The 16,228-nt window shown below is 40.1% G+C and overlaps 1 protein-coding gene across 1 annotated transcript in view; it reads left to right on the top strand.

Moving 5' to 3' along the window:
• Window positions 1-16,228, top strand: part of UBTD2 (ubiquitin domain containing 2) — a 60,525-nt gene that overhangs the window by 16,057 nt on the left and 28,240 nt on the right. The window contains exon 2 of the mRNA XM_006021090.3: window positions 1,945-2,181. Coding sequence (XP_006021152.1) covers window positions 1,945-2,181 — 237 coding nt within the window. The remainder of the gene's footprint in view (window positions 1-1,944; window positions 2,182-16,228) is intronic.

The following is a 16,228-nucleotide window of genomic DNA, read 5'->3' as shown; positions in this document are numbered from 1 at the left end:
ATTCCTGCTTTTTACATCAGTGCTCTGAGATTTTTGAAGACTAATAATCAGGAGCTCTGTTAAGCAGAAACAATTCTGTTAACTGGGTCTTGACGGCATAGCAGCTGCAGAGCCTTATTTTGATCAGAGACAATTTGGCCACTGTATTGCAGACGTGAGAGGACAAATTAAGTCTGTTATTGCCTTCCTTAACCAGACGGAGAATTTTGTGGTTCAATCATAGTACTGGAAATGTTAGGGCTCTTTCTCCCAAGAATGTCACTGGGAGTCTTCCCAAATCACATGGAGTAGATTTACTGGTTGGGACTACATGTAGAGTGCTGCTCATAAGAGACAGACATCAGCTTTTCTCATACATCCATGCCCCACATCTAAAATATTTTGTTCAGCTTCAAAGAACATCTTTAAATTTGGGTTAATGAACGAAGAGCATTTGTTCCCTCCAGAAACATTAAACACTGTACAGTATTCAAAGTCCTGTGGTATTGCACCAGAAAGGGAATTATTTTTATTGTTTTTCACTGCTTGTTTTCCACATAGTGCTACATGTTGCAAGACAATGACCCATTTTTATGGGGTTGCTGCAGCCAGAAATGTTTTAAATTGAATTTTTACACATGCAAGTCGGCTCTTTTTCATTATGTGAAAAGAAGTTTTCCACTATGCCCTCTTTTGTCTACAGTGCGGGTGATATTAAAAGCAATACTTTCCAGGTCCGTTATGCAGTTTAGGGGCACTGTAAAAATCCCAGTGCACTTTTGTGACAACCCAAAATTTTAACTTTATTTTCTGAAATAGCATTCAGGACAAAAAACCTTCCGAGTCCCAAGCATATGCTTGGTCTCCTTGATCGAACCAGTGTATTTGGGAAATTCCTGGCCTTTTTAAACCAGTTTCTCCAATGTTCTTACATTAACAGTGACTGCTGGGCTACATGCCAGCAAACCCAAAGTGATATTTGTCTTTGATCACCAGCACATGCTTGCATATTGGGCATTTCCTCTGCTCTGCCTCTATAATTCTGCTCTTGGCAGCAGGAAGCCTTGAAATACCTGAGAGCCTTGCTCTCCAAAATATCCTTGAACAGTGTTCTTGGACAGTATTTGAAATAGCCTGTTTGTTAAATGTTTGTCCCAATGCGCAAACCAAACTTGAATGAATAGATCTAATAGTGTCATATCTTAAAGCCTCTGTCATCCTTTTTAGCTGACTTGTATATGAAAATAGCTTTTAGTTAAAGTGAAGCAAATATGTCATATAAATGAAGTATCCAATATGGGAAAGCTGGTCAAGTTACTGGATTTTTTTTAGGGATTTTAGTGTATCCATTAAGTTGCTAGCCTCAGAGTTTAAATATTTAAAGGCTCAATATATGGCGAAAGGCAAATGAGATGCACAGTGATGCAAAAATTCTTTGCTTTATGAAACTCTTGTGTTTAGTAGCAAGCATCATTTGTTGTACAGTGTTCATTGCTCGCTGTACAGAAATGGAAGATCCTGATGCAATATTCCCTCTGACAGCAGGGTGCTTCTAGTTAATATGCTTCTCTCACTATATTGCTGCTGTAGTATGCTGAAAGATTTCTATTGTTTTAGGGATGAGTCATGCAGCTCGTAGCAGATGGTATAAGTAGCAAAGGCACAAAGTTACCAGGGGAGCTTACAGGGAACTTTTAGGGCTCCCGGGGAATACTGAGAGAGTCAGAGAGGCAGGTATAATTGGATAATGGAAGAGAAACCCTTGAAAAAGCTAAGGAGTAAAGCCTGAGGGCAGAGACTTTTGGAATAAGTAAATATCCTTAAAAACAGACTAAAGCAGTGTAGGGAGCACAGGGGAGACTGGAGAGCTGGGTCTCCAGAAAGAAGGCTAAAGCTGCTGAGAACTAAACAAAACCAAATTGGCTTTAATGTGCGTGTGTGTTTTGTTTTTTTTTCTCCTCACAGTTGCTTTAGGTCGCAATCAGCCCCTGAAAAAGGAGAAACCAAAATGGAAAAGTGATTACCCAATGACGGATGGACAGTTGCGCAGTAAAAGAGACGAGTTCTGGGACACGGCACCAGCTTTTGAAGGTCGTAAGGAAATTTGGGATGCCCTCAAGGCTGCTGCTCATGCATTTGAGAGCAATGATCATGAACTGGCACAAGCGATCATTGACGGTGCAAACATAACGCTACCACATGGTAGGTTTGTTTAAGATAGGTGGATCCTGTGGAAGTATAGCAATAATTATGGGAAATACAAATGGAAGGGTTGTGATTACACATTTCCATCTGGGGGGGAGAGACTCTCTCCTCTCACCTCAAATCACTTATTTCTTGATGTAGCTTTCATTATGGAGTGATGTATTTCTCTGTTTTCTGTATTGATGTTTGAAGAAGCCAGAATTATGCTGGGACATAGAAAAAGATGACAAAAGACAGACATTTCCAGTTACCTAAAACTTGAAGATATAAATTTTACAATGGGCATTAACACCTATACTTTAAATCATGACCTTCAAAGGTGACCCTGCCTTTTAGGATGTTGCTGGGAAATCACATGTGGGTACTTTTAAAGTACAGTTTTGTTAGACTCTTCCAGCCACCCATATTAACCACATTTGTTTCCTGGTCTTCAGGGTGACTTTATAAGACAGGGTGTATGGTGATTTAATTGGTTCTTTGGGGAGGAAGAAAATCTTCCAAAGCATCTCATAATGTTTGCAAGCTGCTCTGAGATGTTAAATGAAAGGCACTATGTGCTGTGAGTGCTTTATTGCTTCATGTATTTCCCCTTCCATTCAATCTGTAGGTTTGATATTTGATTGTCCTTAAGCTCTCTTTTCCATATGTACAACATTTAAGCATAGGGAATTGAAAACTTCTCATTCATTATTTTTATGCATGATAGGATTTGGTTCAAATTATCCTTCACTAAGATTCTTAATATGCAGAGGGTAAGGGCTTAAGTACCTGCTTTCAAATACACTTGCAGCTGCTGTTAACTGAGAGCCTCAAGGTTTTAGAAAATTAAGGGAATATGCCCAAACTGGAGCCTAGGTTTTCCATGCTTGTATGCTCTCTTTAGGCTCTATCTGGAATCCTCCATGTCTAAAGCAGAGTAAAGAGGGATGCAAGTATACACCTGCTAGATTTGTGGAACCTGAACCTGCTTTAGAAAAAGTATACAGATGCACTGCACACCCCAGGGGAAGCAAGTGTAATTTGGCTCTCTGAGATTCAGTTAACCCTGCTAATTAGTGGCAAAACCTGTGTGAGTATAAGATTGTATTCCAGACAAATATGAGAAATATAAAATATCCCATCTCTTGCTTTATGTATTGATCCGTAGGTACTCTTCTAGTGCTGCCACGTTAGTTCATTCATTTGTTCCATTAACTGTTATAAAAGCCTACACAACTCTTTGGGTGAAGCCTGCTGAATAGGCTTACTCATGGTTGATTTACTGATCCCTGTAGTCCCCTTCCTTGCTAACCAGAAGACTCTCCCTGTTCACTAAGCAGAGCATGTGGATGAGGGAGACATCACATTATCCAGCATGAGGCTAAAGCCTCTCTATACTTGGACTTCTGTTTTTCTGTCTTACTCCATCATAAGGTACTGTGGACTCTGCAGCAGTATGTTGGTGCTAAATTCTGCTGCCAGGCTGCCTTGTTCTTGCACTTCAGTGATGACTTCTGTAATGGTTTCAGTTAAAATTCAGAAATTGATTTCAATATGAAATGAAGTGAAACCGGCAGTAAAGTGTCTCTCTCTATTGTTTGTTTTTTCCTGTCAAATAGCACTTGTTGTATTGTGCCTCTAAAATATAGGGTGCTACCGGATTTTTATATTTCCAGCACAACTACACTGTAGACATTGTTACAGATAAGCTGGTAATGTTGGCAGCTGGGGAGATGGGGTGGGAGTTCAGGCTTTTAGGAACTGGATTTTCAGGAAATTTCTGCCAAAATGGGAGACTGAAGTAATTAATAGTTTTAAAAATCAACATTTATTGGGATGAGTGGGAAAGGTTAACATCATAAATTTTGAGCGCTTTCAGAGTCAGGAATACAGTGCTGAACTGATTTGCACTCTTTGCCATACCAAAGAGGTTTTGTTTTTGTTTTGTTGGGTATTTTTAAACAAAAGGGTTACTAGATTTATTGTTTAATTTTTATAATAAAAATACTGGCATGTAGATCATCTCCCACCATGTGTTCTTATTGCTGTAACCTTAGTCTTTTTTTTGTTTATTTACAGTCATTGAGCCTTGTTTTAAATTGAATTTTTAAGCTGTTTAGAATAGATTCTGTCTCTTAGCATGTGGTTGTGCAGTGCCAGGAAAATGGGGATATCATCTTGACTGAAGCTTCTGGATACTAGCAAAATACAAGTGATCAGTGAAAAATTAATTATTTTAAAATATGAAAGCTTAGAACCCAGAACATGGTTTGCAGTGGTGGAAGGAGGGTGAAATTTTATGAGATTCTCCAACTGAATTATACAGATCCCTACCCATGATATTTTGACAACATCTAGTTACACATTTGTTGTAAACATTGAAGAAGGATAGAAAGGAATTGCCACGTTGATGTGAAATGTGTGGTATCAAGCCATGCAAAGGGGGCTTGATGCCAGCCCCCCTGAGCACCCCCTGACCCCCGCCTGCTCTCCCAGCCCCATCAATGGTTGCCCCGTTCAGCCCCAGCTCCTGGCTCTTTAAAAAATAAAAAAGCCCCACACTCAGGGGCTCCTGCCAGGTGGGGGAGCGATCCCTGCTGCCCCCCACTGCCCTGCACTGTGTGGGGGGCACTGCTACGAGTCCCCATCCCCTGCCGGCTCTCCCAGCCTTGCCCATGGCTGACCTCTGGCCCCAGCTGCCGGTTCTTTAAAAAAAAAAAAATCCCACACTCACTGGCTGCTGCTGCAGCAGCCGTCGGGGCTGCTGGGAGCTCGTGGCAAAGCTCCCCAACATAGCACAGGGCAGTGGGGAGCAGCGGGGATCACCCCCCCAGCCTGGCAGCAGCCACTGAGTGCAGGGAGTGAGATTCAGACAAAACGATTTGGGACAGTGATTCGAATCACTGAATCGAATCACTGTCCCCTAAATCAGTCGAATCCGAAGTGAATACTAGCTGCTTTGCACAGGCATTCTGCTTATTCACATGTGTATTTGTTTATTTGTACTGGTACTGATCTGTGTGTATGAAGGCAGGCATGCGTTAAGGAAATCAGGTTTCATGCACCGTATAGCTTTGACTTGTTAACGGACAGAAAGAGAGAGACTTTTTTTTTTTGTTTGCTTGTTTGGGTTTTTTTGTTTGTTTGTTTTTGTTTACTAAATGGGCTTGTGAAGCATATCTTACTCATGCACAGTGAAGTTTTAAATCCCAGTGGTTTATCTGTTTTTTGTTCTTTTTTTTTTTTTTTTTTTTAAAGAAAAGCAAACCCCTAAAATTGGGTAATTCTCTGATGTTTTTTCTTAGAACACTCATTGCAGTTTAGGAGAAGCATTGTAATATAAAGGATAGATATCTGTCCCTTCAGTGGGGAGAGCACCAGTATCACTAGTTCAGGCCAGTAGCTTCCATAGCACAAGCAATAGTAAATTTATGGTGGTCTTTAGATGGTCCTAGAATTGGTTATCTTTAATGTCACCTGTGCCACCATTTAGCTAGACTGTTGTACATTTGTGGTTGGAGAAGGGAAGAAACGTGTGCACATGTATTTTTATGTACATATGTGCACATCTTGAAGTTCTGGGACTTCAGCATCCCCACAGTATTACCTGCAGGCTGGATCCTGTCTTGAGGCCTATAGAAGAAGTGTTGTATACAGAGCATTTTTGAGAAGTTAGAAGTCAAGGTTGCCTATACGCAATTAATCAAGTCTGCTGGAGTGTGGTAATTGCTGCACTCCAGCAGCCTCCTGTGTCTTGTGTATCAGCATCCCTGCGCTTAAAAATGGCAGCAGGGCACTTGAACTAGAGCTCGTCAATACACTGATACACGAGACAGGGCAGTGCTATAATTAGAGTAGATCTCAGAGCCGTCTTTATTAAAGCACCCCCACCCCACCCCTGGAGCGTGTGTGAAAGTGCCTAGGTTGTATCTGAACCACACTGGACGCATCTACACATGCAATTAATGCAAAGCAATAAACTCTGGTGCTTCTCACGCTGGAGTTTATTGCTCCCAGAAATGCTTTTTTTGTTGCCTTAGCTCATGGACATGAACAGCACATCACCTGTAGTATATACTGGCAACTTCGACACCAACCAGTTCATCCGAGAGCTGCAGCTGTTCTCCAGCAGTCAAGGCCGCTTCCCTGAGAGCAAAGTCACGCTGTGCTTTGGCGAAGAGTTCCTAGATGCAGTGCCTCTGCACTGTAAACTTGAACTAAAGCTCGTCAGTACGCTGATGCATGAGACAGGGCAGTGTTATAATTAGAGCAGCTCTGGCTAATTTACGGTGTTTCAATTTTAGAGAGCACTTAAAGAATTCTTTATTTTTAATCTTACACCACCCAGGTACAACCACCCTCCTCCCCACCCTTAAACCCATTAGTAGATGTTGTTCAGGAATACAAACATGATAACTTGGATTTCAGGCTATGAACATTAGAAAGTAAGATCCTCATCTTCTGCAAAATCATCCATAAAACCATTCCATTCCATTCTTCCACTTACTTAAAACAAGAGTTTCAAGCAAAGGTATTTAAAAATATCTTAAAACTTGATATTTTAAAGCATTTAAAAATTGTAAACATTTTAACTTAACTGTTGGCAACTGGATTTAGTCTCAAACGTTTATATGCCTAGAGGTTTCTGATTTTGCTTCTTTTGCTTTTCAATGTAGTCCTATAGGTCATGGCTTTCAATACTAATAAACCTTGAAATATTAGTGTCAAAATCCAGTGAAAATTCAGGAAATTTGTATTTGTGTATGTTTTTACCTTAATGTTATTGAAACTTGGCAAGTTTTTCATGTAACGTCTTCTCCTTTGAAGGACTCACTCTTATGGAAAATGGTGCAATAACCTGTTTACTTGATAGACTAGAATATCTCCTTTTGTCTCATTTAAATTTATGCATAACTTAGGGCTTTTAAAAAACATTTCTACCACTTTTACTGTGCCTGAAAGCTACATATGATGTGTCTGTATATTGATAATGCATTCTTTACAAAATGTAAACTTTTGAAGAATTTTGGGTGTTGTGCACTTTCTATAATCCTATAGATAAGCATGGCTCAAAAATGGATTTCCAAGTAAATTCAGGAACAATTCTTCCCATGAATCCTTCTTGAGGAGCCTGTTGGAGAAACTTTGATGTAAACTTGTCTGTCTGCCACTCCTTTCCTCTCCAGCATACACGTGCACAAAATAATTCCTCATTCCACCAAAAAATGTTGAAAAGAAAAGAAAATCAGAGTCTTCTTAGAATTGTTTTTAAATGGATTGTCTTAAGTGACTAACTTTTTCCTCATCCAGAGTTTAGTTAATGTGAATATTAGATAGTTAAATATTTGTAGCAAAAGTGTGTGCTTTTAACAGTAGACTCAAAGAAACAAGATGAACAATAAAAAAGCTTATGGTGTGGATTTAGAGTGACATATCCCCTCTGTCATGGTCCTGTCTTCTCGTTCACCTGTTTTAAATTTAAAAATAAGAAATAACATTATCCCTAACTTTTACATTTATCTAACATCTTAAAGTAGTACCACCTTAATAACACACTAATATGGCTGTTTACATTTAATGAAGAACACTTTTTATATATACCTCTCAGCAGTTAAAAAAAAAAAAAAATGCAGAAAGAAGGGTCTGTTGGGGCCCCACTACACATTGCATTTATGCCATGATTAACAGGTTAATCAGAGCATAAATGGCAAGGGTGCTATATGTGCACCCAATTTAGGGCACCATAAAATGGCAAACCATCCATAAAAAAATGTTCCACATTATAACATAGATCCTTTCTATGGTTGATTTGCATGATGCTTTAAAATCAGTGTATGGCACATCCTGGATTGTGCCAGGGCTAGGCCAGCAATCAGGTGATTGTCAGCCCCAACCCCAGGACAACACCAGAGCTGACAATAAACTGACAGGCTGGAGTCTCAAGATGGCTCTGGGACAGACCTGGGTCATGCCGGGCTCCAGAAACCCGGCTTTTAACTTGCTGGTGTGGGGAAACCCAGAATCACGTTCCTTCACTGGCAAGTAGAAAGGACGTGATTGGGATCTGATCCATGATTCCAAAATTATGCCTCCTGCCATGCGTGGCAGGAGAAACAGTTGTTGGGGTTGCGGATCAGATACCATGGCACCTTTGGGATTGGGGATCAGATCCCATGACACTTTAAATGACTGTGTGCCAGGGGCCTTAGGATCTTGTTAGATTAACAAATTCTGTTAATAACAATTAATTGATATGCATTAACTGGACACTTTAAAAGGTGTAGCTAGGTATTTACTGTAGTTTTGGATTCTTTTTTTGATTTATATTATATGTTCCATAACATGTTTATTGTTAATAGATTTCATAGACATTAGGGCTGGAAGGGACCTCACAAGATCATCAGGTCCAGCCCCCTGTCCAAGGGCAGGAAGTCAGCTGGGGTCAGATCACCCCAGCAAGATCCCTCTGGCTGCCTAACAGTTAGGGTAGGACTTTTCAGATTGTTCATCAAACAGACCAAAAAAGGACTTTCCTGCTAAGTCCAGTAGCTTTCTGTTCAGGAACAGTCATTTACAATGTGCATGTCTACATGAGATGTTTACTGCATAATAGACTAATTAGCGCCACAGCAAGCATCGCACATCTACCTGTGCACCCCTATTGGGCTGAAGTAATCTAATTAACTCTACAGCAGGATAGTATTTGTAAATACAAGTGCTACCCTGCTGTGGAGCGTTTTATTCTGCAGCAGCACACCTATAAATGTTGCCTTGGTTGGCTGGGGCACAAGAGTGCTTCAGTGTGGTGGCTGTCTGCTGGATAGCCCTGCACTGGAGCACCCAGCCAGCCCCTCCACAGTCTGTTGAGCTGGGGAGGGTGGGAAGGAGCACCCCCAGGATGGCAGGCTGACCCCCAGGACCCCCTGACAGCTGGGGCTGCTCCATCCCAGCTCAACCTGCTGTGGTCCCAGGTGCGTGTTCAAATGGTGCACCTGGGAGCAATAAACTCCAGTGGGGTAAGTGCCAGAGTGTATTGCTTCACATTATCTGTATATATAGATGTGCCCAGTGTGTCTTAAAACACTGCCAAGTAGTCTTTCAGTGAGTGGTCTTTGCGGCATTACTTCTTTGTACATCAGCAAAACTGTAGCATTTACTGTTTGTAACAGTTGCAGTGATGAGAAGCAGGATGGTAGTATTAAACACTGGGGAAACCTGGAAAAGATATAGTCAAGTAAAGAAAGGTGCATTTGTCATCTAGAAAGGTTTTCTTTCCTTTCAGATGTTCCGCAGGTAGTGTGTAATCAGTGCAAAGCAAAATCTATATTTGAATGAAACTTGGCCTGTCCTTAGTGCAAATAAATAACATCCAAACACAGCTAAGCAGCCTACTCTAACATTCCCTGCTAATGGGAATGGCAAAATTCCCATTATTTTCTGAGACATCTGACTGTAATTATGTGCCATACAATGGTGTTTGCTGCCTCTGGGTCTGATGGTTGACTGTAGTAAAGATTAGCTTTCAATGTAAGTGCCTTAAGTACAGCATCCATCTCTTTACTCCCTTTCCTTTGAATGCATTTTGCTTTAGCTGCACTACTGTCTTTGAAAAGGGCATCTTTAGTACTTTATGTAACCTGAAGATGCTTATGTTTTTTTTTTTTCAGTCTTTTATTGCATCTTGACACACTGCATTACAATAGTCTACTGAACTCCAGTTGTGTCTGTGACCATCATGATGCATATGTTTCATAGAGATGTAGATTGATTATAGGTTTTTAAAGTGAGTGCTATGTAGGTAAGTGTTTGTAAATATGTATTGGATATGTTATAAAACAGTGTTACAGTGTACCTTTTTTAAACTCAAGGGTGTAGCAGCTAAATGCAGTCCTTCCTATAGTAATGGTACAATGCAAATATAAATGAGAAAGAAAAGGATGACAGGTAAACCAGTTGAGCAAACAATGTGATTGCAGGTGGATGGAAAGATGAACCATAAGTAGTGTGTGTTTGGCAGGGCACTGGTGTTGATTTTAATGGAGACTACAGCAAGATGCACTACTTCCTCCTCATATTGGGTATTAGCATGGGCTGTCCTGATGAGCTGTTTTTATGTTCTGGTAACAGTTAATGAAAAAGAAAGCTTTTTGTGGCAGTTGTCCTGCCTATGGCCTGTTTCACCTTCTGCAGCTGGATCCATTGTGCCCTAGAGTTTTAAGAAAGTTGCCTGAGGTTTGTCAGTCTTTGTAAGTAGGGCCGACGGACATAAGAGCTACTCATTAAGTTATTTGTGCAACTAAGACACATATATGTGTCTGTATTCACATGTATATGCTCGTTCTCACGCATATTCTAATCCACCATAAGTATTTAAAATTTTAATGGGGTGCTAACTTTCCCTCGTTTGCAACTTTCAGAAAATTCTGAGGCTTCGTTGAGTTAGGATAGGACGAAAAGCCAACCTTTTTATTACTCTTCAGATGTTCAGTAAAACCTCAAGTGTCATAATCTCAACAGTGCAAAACAACAGTAAATTATCATGAGAGTCATGGCCACAAACTCTGGAAGACCATTTCAGGCTCAACATTAGGAAAAACTTCTTCACAGTTAGGGTGTCCAGACAGTGGAATAAGCTCCCTCCAGAGGTGGTGAAATCGTCTACCCTGGAAATCTTCAAGAGAAGACTGGACGGTCACCTCACTGGGGTCACTTGACCCCAGTTGTCTTTCCTGAATAGTGCAGGGGGCTGGACCCGATGATCCTCCAAGGTCCCTTCCAGCCCCTTACAATATATGAACCTATTAAATGCAAATTGTTTCTGTAGAGGAATGCTGTCAATTTAAGTTCACTGTTAGAGAATATTTACCCGTTGTAAAAAATGCCAAAGGTTAGATGTGGAGAAAAAATGGCAGGGAATGGGAAAATGTTTAATTATTTTGGGCACAGAATATACTTTATTTGCTGCGTGTAGTCAGTTTCTTTTGGGTTTTTTGGTTGTTTCATTTTTGTTTGCAACTCTCTTACGACAATCACGATGTTGAAGGATGTTCAAGTTAAGACGATATGATTATAAAACCATAGAAATTCATAGAACTGAATGAACTGGTGCAAATGTAATATCTGAAATTAGTTTCCCTTTTTATGGCCTAGTTTTTAAGATGACAGTTCCCCTTTCAAATGCCATATATAAACTGACACCAAGTACTTGTGTGCACATGTGAAGTCAATATTAATGAAACCAACTGGATATACACATCTTTTTAATTGTTATGTGTTTTCAGCATTTTGAATTTCAGTAAAGTTTTATAGATTTCTTGTTTTTCTGTTTTAAAATTATTAACTACCCTCATAAAACTATATATTTTAACCATCTAGGCTTTATTACAGCTAACCTATCTTATGTTTCTCTATGGTTACAGCACTTTCAGCATACTGCCTTATTTACAAATTTACTGCAGCTTTCATGCACAGTAAGGCAAAAAAAGAAAAAAATGTATTTGTCAGTTCCTCAAATGGCTAACAAGCAAACAGAGCAGTGCTGGACAGAGAAACAGTATGTCCTTTCATTAATATAGCCCTTGGTGTTCCCATCCAGCCTTGACCTAGTTGACAGAAAATAATATGTTAAGAACCCTTCTTTGCACTACAAAACTACCAGGAGCTGCATGTGACTTTTTTTCAAAGTAGATTACAGTAGCTTGTTTTTGTAGAAACGGAGACCAAGGATGAAAATAGCACTTGCTGCTTTTATTGAATGAGAACCAGACAGCTTTCTGTCCTGGCCAAACAAAGTTAGCTACATAATGCCACAAGTCCTTTTAAGGTTATACCAGCACCATGTGGCACTGCCATTTGTATGTAGTCATAACTTTTAATTGTCCTACCCTAAGACTATAGGGTGAGGTTGTAAATGGACTGACCTTCTTTGTAAAGACCTCTAAGAATGAAATCTGATTTTTTTTTTTTTTTTTTATGATGGGATGATGCATGGTCTAGTGGCAAAGGCAGAAGCCTGGGACACAGCAGATATTAATTCTGTTATGTATTCTTCCACAAATTTCCTGTGTCACCTCATGGAAAGTCATCAATTCCTCCGTGCTTCAGTTCTCCTACGTGTAGAAGGGGGTACTTGTATCACTTGCATTGCATTTGTGCAGGATCATTAAGTTCCCTCTTCCTGACACAAATGAAGCTCATAGATGCTCAAGAGGTACCCCACGTGCGTGCCAGTGCTTGGATGATACCTTAAGTAAGCACTATATAATGGCATATAGGTAGCCAGTATTATTTCTGCTGGCTGTTCATATGCTGATTGCCTGACTTTTAAAACATTTATCCTTGGAAGAGTGATATATCAGGCCTGCTAGCGAGTGGCGTTCCTTAGGGAGTTGTTAAGTGGGTGCTCAAGGGCCAGTCTTTGAATTGGGGCAGAAATGTGTATTTGTTAGTCTAGAAACATGCATTGCAAAATCATGCAAGAGCCTTCTAGCAGTGCACACTTAACTCAAGTCTCTTTAAAAGCAATAAATAACTTAAAAAATGGAATGCTCATTTTGGGAAGGACTACTGTGTCATTGCTATTTCTGGCTGTTCAGCTGATGTATTGATGAAGCCGTGGCTGCAAAATGGTTCTGCTCAATGTTCTACTAAGACATATTAGCTTCTTCCAGTTGAGTTTACTTTTGGGCTGCTTACAATAAAACAATAGGATTATTTTTTCAAAGCCAATATATCCATTGTTTGGTCTCTGATGTTATTAGACTAAGGATTTAGGGAGTAGGCCTCCTTACTATCTCAGTAAAATAGCTTCTAGTGCAGATGACTGAAAGTGCATTTTTTTCAATCCCAGATTGATAATCATTAGCAAAAAAAAATCAGTCTTTTCATGATGTGATGTATTATCTGCACTGGAACATAAAACAGCTTTTGAGCAGTATCTTTTTATCTGGGCCTTGAACCATCAGTCGCATTTTCTAAAGTTTCTCTTCAAAATTATATTGAATGGTATTTACAGTGATTGTAGATGCGTCTTATTTTAGACTTCAGCAAAATCCTGAAAGCCTTGGAATTCTGCATTTGAAGACCTTTGTCAGAGTCATTATCAAAAACAATGGGATAGGCCAGGAGACCGTAAGAGGTCTCAAAGTTATTGAACTTTTCTCTTCTATCTTTCATAATGGTTATAATAGATATAGTCACTGCTAACCTGGGTTTTTGACACATTAGCTTCCTATTTATTATTGAACATTTAAAAGAAAGGAATTGCATATTACCAGGTAGTATGGCTTTATACCAATCTGTCACAGTAACAAAAGCAGGGTGTAGAATAACAGTTCAGGAGGCACTCCATTGGTTGAAGTTCATGGTAATGTACTTTAGAATTCAAGATTAATGCCAGTGTCTTGCAAGAAGCCAGGTTAGTTGCAGTGAGCTCTGAAAAAGCAGGGAGTATGTATTAAGAAATTCTGCAGACATGAAGGATTGATTTAGCCTCCTCACGCTTTCCCCCTTGGGTATTATTTGCGATATGCATTATCCTATAATAGTGGCTCACTGACATTTTGATGCTTTTAAAAAATTGACATTGCAGTTCAGAAAATCTGCTTGACATTAAAGTTACTTCCTTAGGTTGTTTTTGTTACTCAGATTTCAGCAAGTAAACTAAAAGCCCCAGCTCATTGAATTAAAATGATAAGTTTGAACGTTTTCCCCACCTTCATTTATGTTTGTTACTTCATTTATGATTGCTAGTTTTCTGGTAAGGAGCCCCAGGATTGAATGCTAAACTAAACTGACAGCAGCAGAATTAGGTTTTGATAGTGTCTTTTTAATCTCTGGTGTCTTTGTTACCCTGTTCTTCTGTGATTGTGGAGCCTGAACATAGTGCTTTATAAATAAGAATAAAACAGGGCATAGAAAAAAATTCTGCTTAACCACTTAGTGTTATCATTTGACTTCCTCTCTTCCCTTCAGCCAAAAGCGTATGCTTTTTTCATTTGGAATAAACAAGTGCTGGATAAGAGCAGTTCATTTGGCATTTAAAGTCCATGTGAGGAAACCATTTCTTTGTATGCAGATAACCCACTTTATTGAGAAAAGTGTGAAACATTTTAGGTTGTTTGGTTTTGGTCAGGCATAAAACCTGCCATTTCTCTGTTAATTTTGGTCATAACTCTCGTTTGTAGTTATTGTCTATTCATTGCATATGATATTGAAAATACTACTAATGTTGAACATAGAGTCCTTTTAAGTCCTAGTTCCCTTTTCTACTTAGCTATAGGTTGGCATTGAACTTAAGAACACCCCTAGCAAACTGTCTTTGCCTAGGGAGAGAACATTTAGCTGCTGTGACTTTTTGCCATGGATCTGTGTAAAATGTAATCTTTAAATTCTTACACTTGTGTCCTTCTGAGCCCATAGAGAATAGGAGAAAATTAAAATGTTAAGTGATTTCTAAGAATATGGTTATGCATCCTAAATTTGACCTTTTTTAACCACTGCATTGATCTGGGTGTCAACACACTGTCAGGTCCATAAAGCCTTGTCATGCTAGAATTTACCACACTACACAACCAGCAGGTTTACATGTGCGTGTCCTCTCACTAGGGTGGTGACATTCAGAATATGAATGTGCCTATGAAAATGCTTCTTCCTGCTTGAAAAAATGGCATATTATAATATGCCAGTTCCTGGAAACTCACTTGAGCAATAAATTTCCTGAGATGTCCTCAACAACAACAAAAAAGCAGCATTAATTTATAGAAGAATATAGTAGAAGCATCTCTGCCTCTGAACATAACCCGTTGTTTTATTAAATAGAGAGTTCAAAGTGGTGATAAAGCCTTTCTAAGTAGCCTTTGGTTTGTTTTTAAAGTTTGTACCTGGGGATTTTAGTATTTCTTTTTCTGACGTCCCTTTTAGAGCACAGTCATTTAAAATAACACCAGGTCCTGCTCTGATGCTTCCCAGTGCCAGACGCTCGGGTTTTGCAACCATATTTTCTTTTTGAACAGTTTCTTCTCTTCCTTTTTATTCTGTGAAAGACCCACAAAGGAAATGGGAAACAGTGCTCAAAGTAAGCAGAAGTTAATTTTTCAATTCATTACAGTTGCAATATCTTTAGGAAGTGTAACAGTGCTAAGTAAACTATTTAGGTCAGGGTGTCAAACTCATCTGGTCCCATGGGCCAGATGAGTGGCCCAGGACCACTCCACAGGCCAGATGAAGAGCACAGATATGATCCTGTGGACCAGATCAGCCCCCTCCCCACCACCAACCCCTCACATGCCAGATCCAGTACCTGCAGTGCTTGCTCTGCCTAGTCAGGAACTGAGGTGTATGTGGCACCCACTCCAGCCCTTTACCTGTGGCCACCATGTGCAGTGCAGGTCCTGAACCACCTTCAAGGAGGAGCTGGATATGTCATGCAGGGAACCCATGGAGCACCCTTCCCCTGTCTGTCATACCAGATCCAGTGCCCACTCTGGCTGATCTGGGACTGTGCCATACACAGTGCCCATTCCAAGACCCACACAACACATGGCATCCACCCCAGGTCAGCCAGAGAAGAGGCTGCATTCAGCTCATATCCCAGAGCAGGCACCACATGTGGTGCATTCCCAAATCAGCCAGAGCAGGTGCTGGATCCAGCATGCAGGAGAGGCAGGGGTCCCAGACTGGTCCCATACTGTGGGCCAGCACCGGTGACTGGATGTCGGGGCTCTGTGAGCTGGATCCAGTCCACAGGCAATATCTTTGATACCTTTGATTTAGGCACAATTAAGCTGTCCTACCCTCTTAAATAGCAAAGTACTTGTATCCATGCAATACAATTCCTATTTTCCTTTCCTGAAGAAATAACTCAGAAGTATTTTCACACTGAAGACGTTTTTTCAAGGGTTTTCAATGTGAAGGAAGATGAGGGAGTACAAGGAAACACTGAGACCATATGGGACACGGTGAGAGGGTTGTCCTGTGTTGAGACCACTGCTTAACAGTTGTCAAATACATTGCGTAGCATCATAAAAGAGGACAGTGTTAAGGAGAGATTCAAAAGAAGTTAATG

The sequence above is a fragment of the Alligator sinensis genome, unplaced genomic scaffold (genome assembly GCF_000455745.1).
Source record: "Alligator sinensis unplaced genomic scaffold, ASM45574v1 scaffold360_3, whole genome shotgun sequence".
In the NCBI taxonomy this organism is placed as follows: domain Eukaryota; kingdom Metazoa; phylum Chordata; order Crocodylia; family Alligatoridae; genus Alligator; species Alligator sinensis.
Note: the sequence above shows the minus strand (reverse complement) of the source record. Positions and strands in the feature narration are given on the sequence as shown.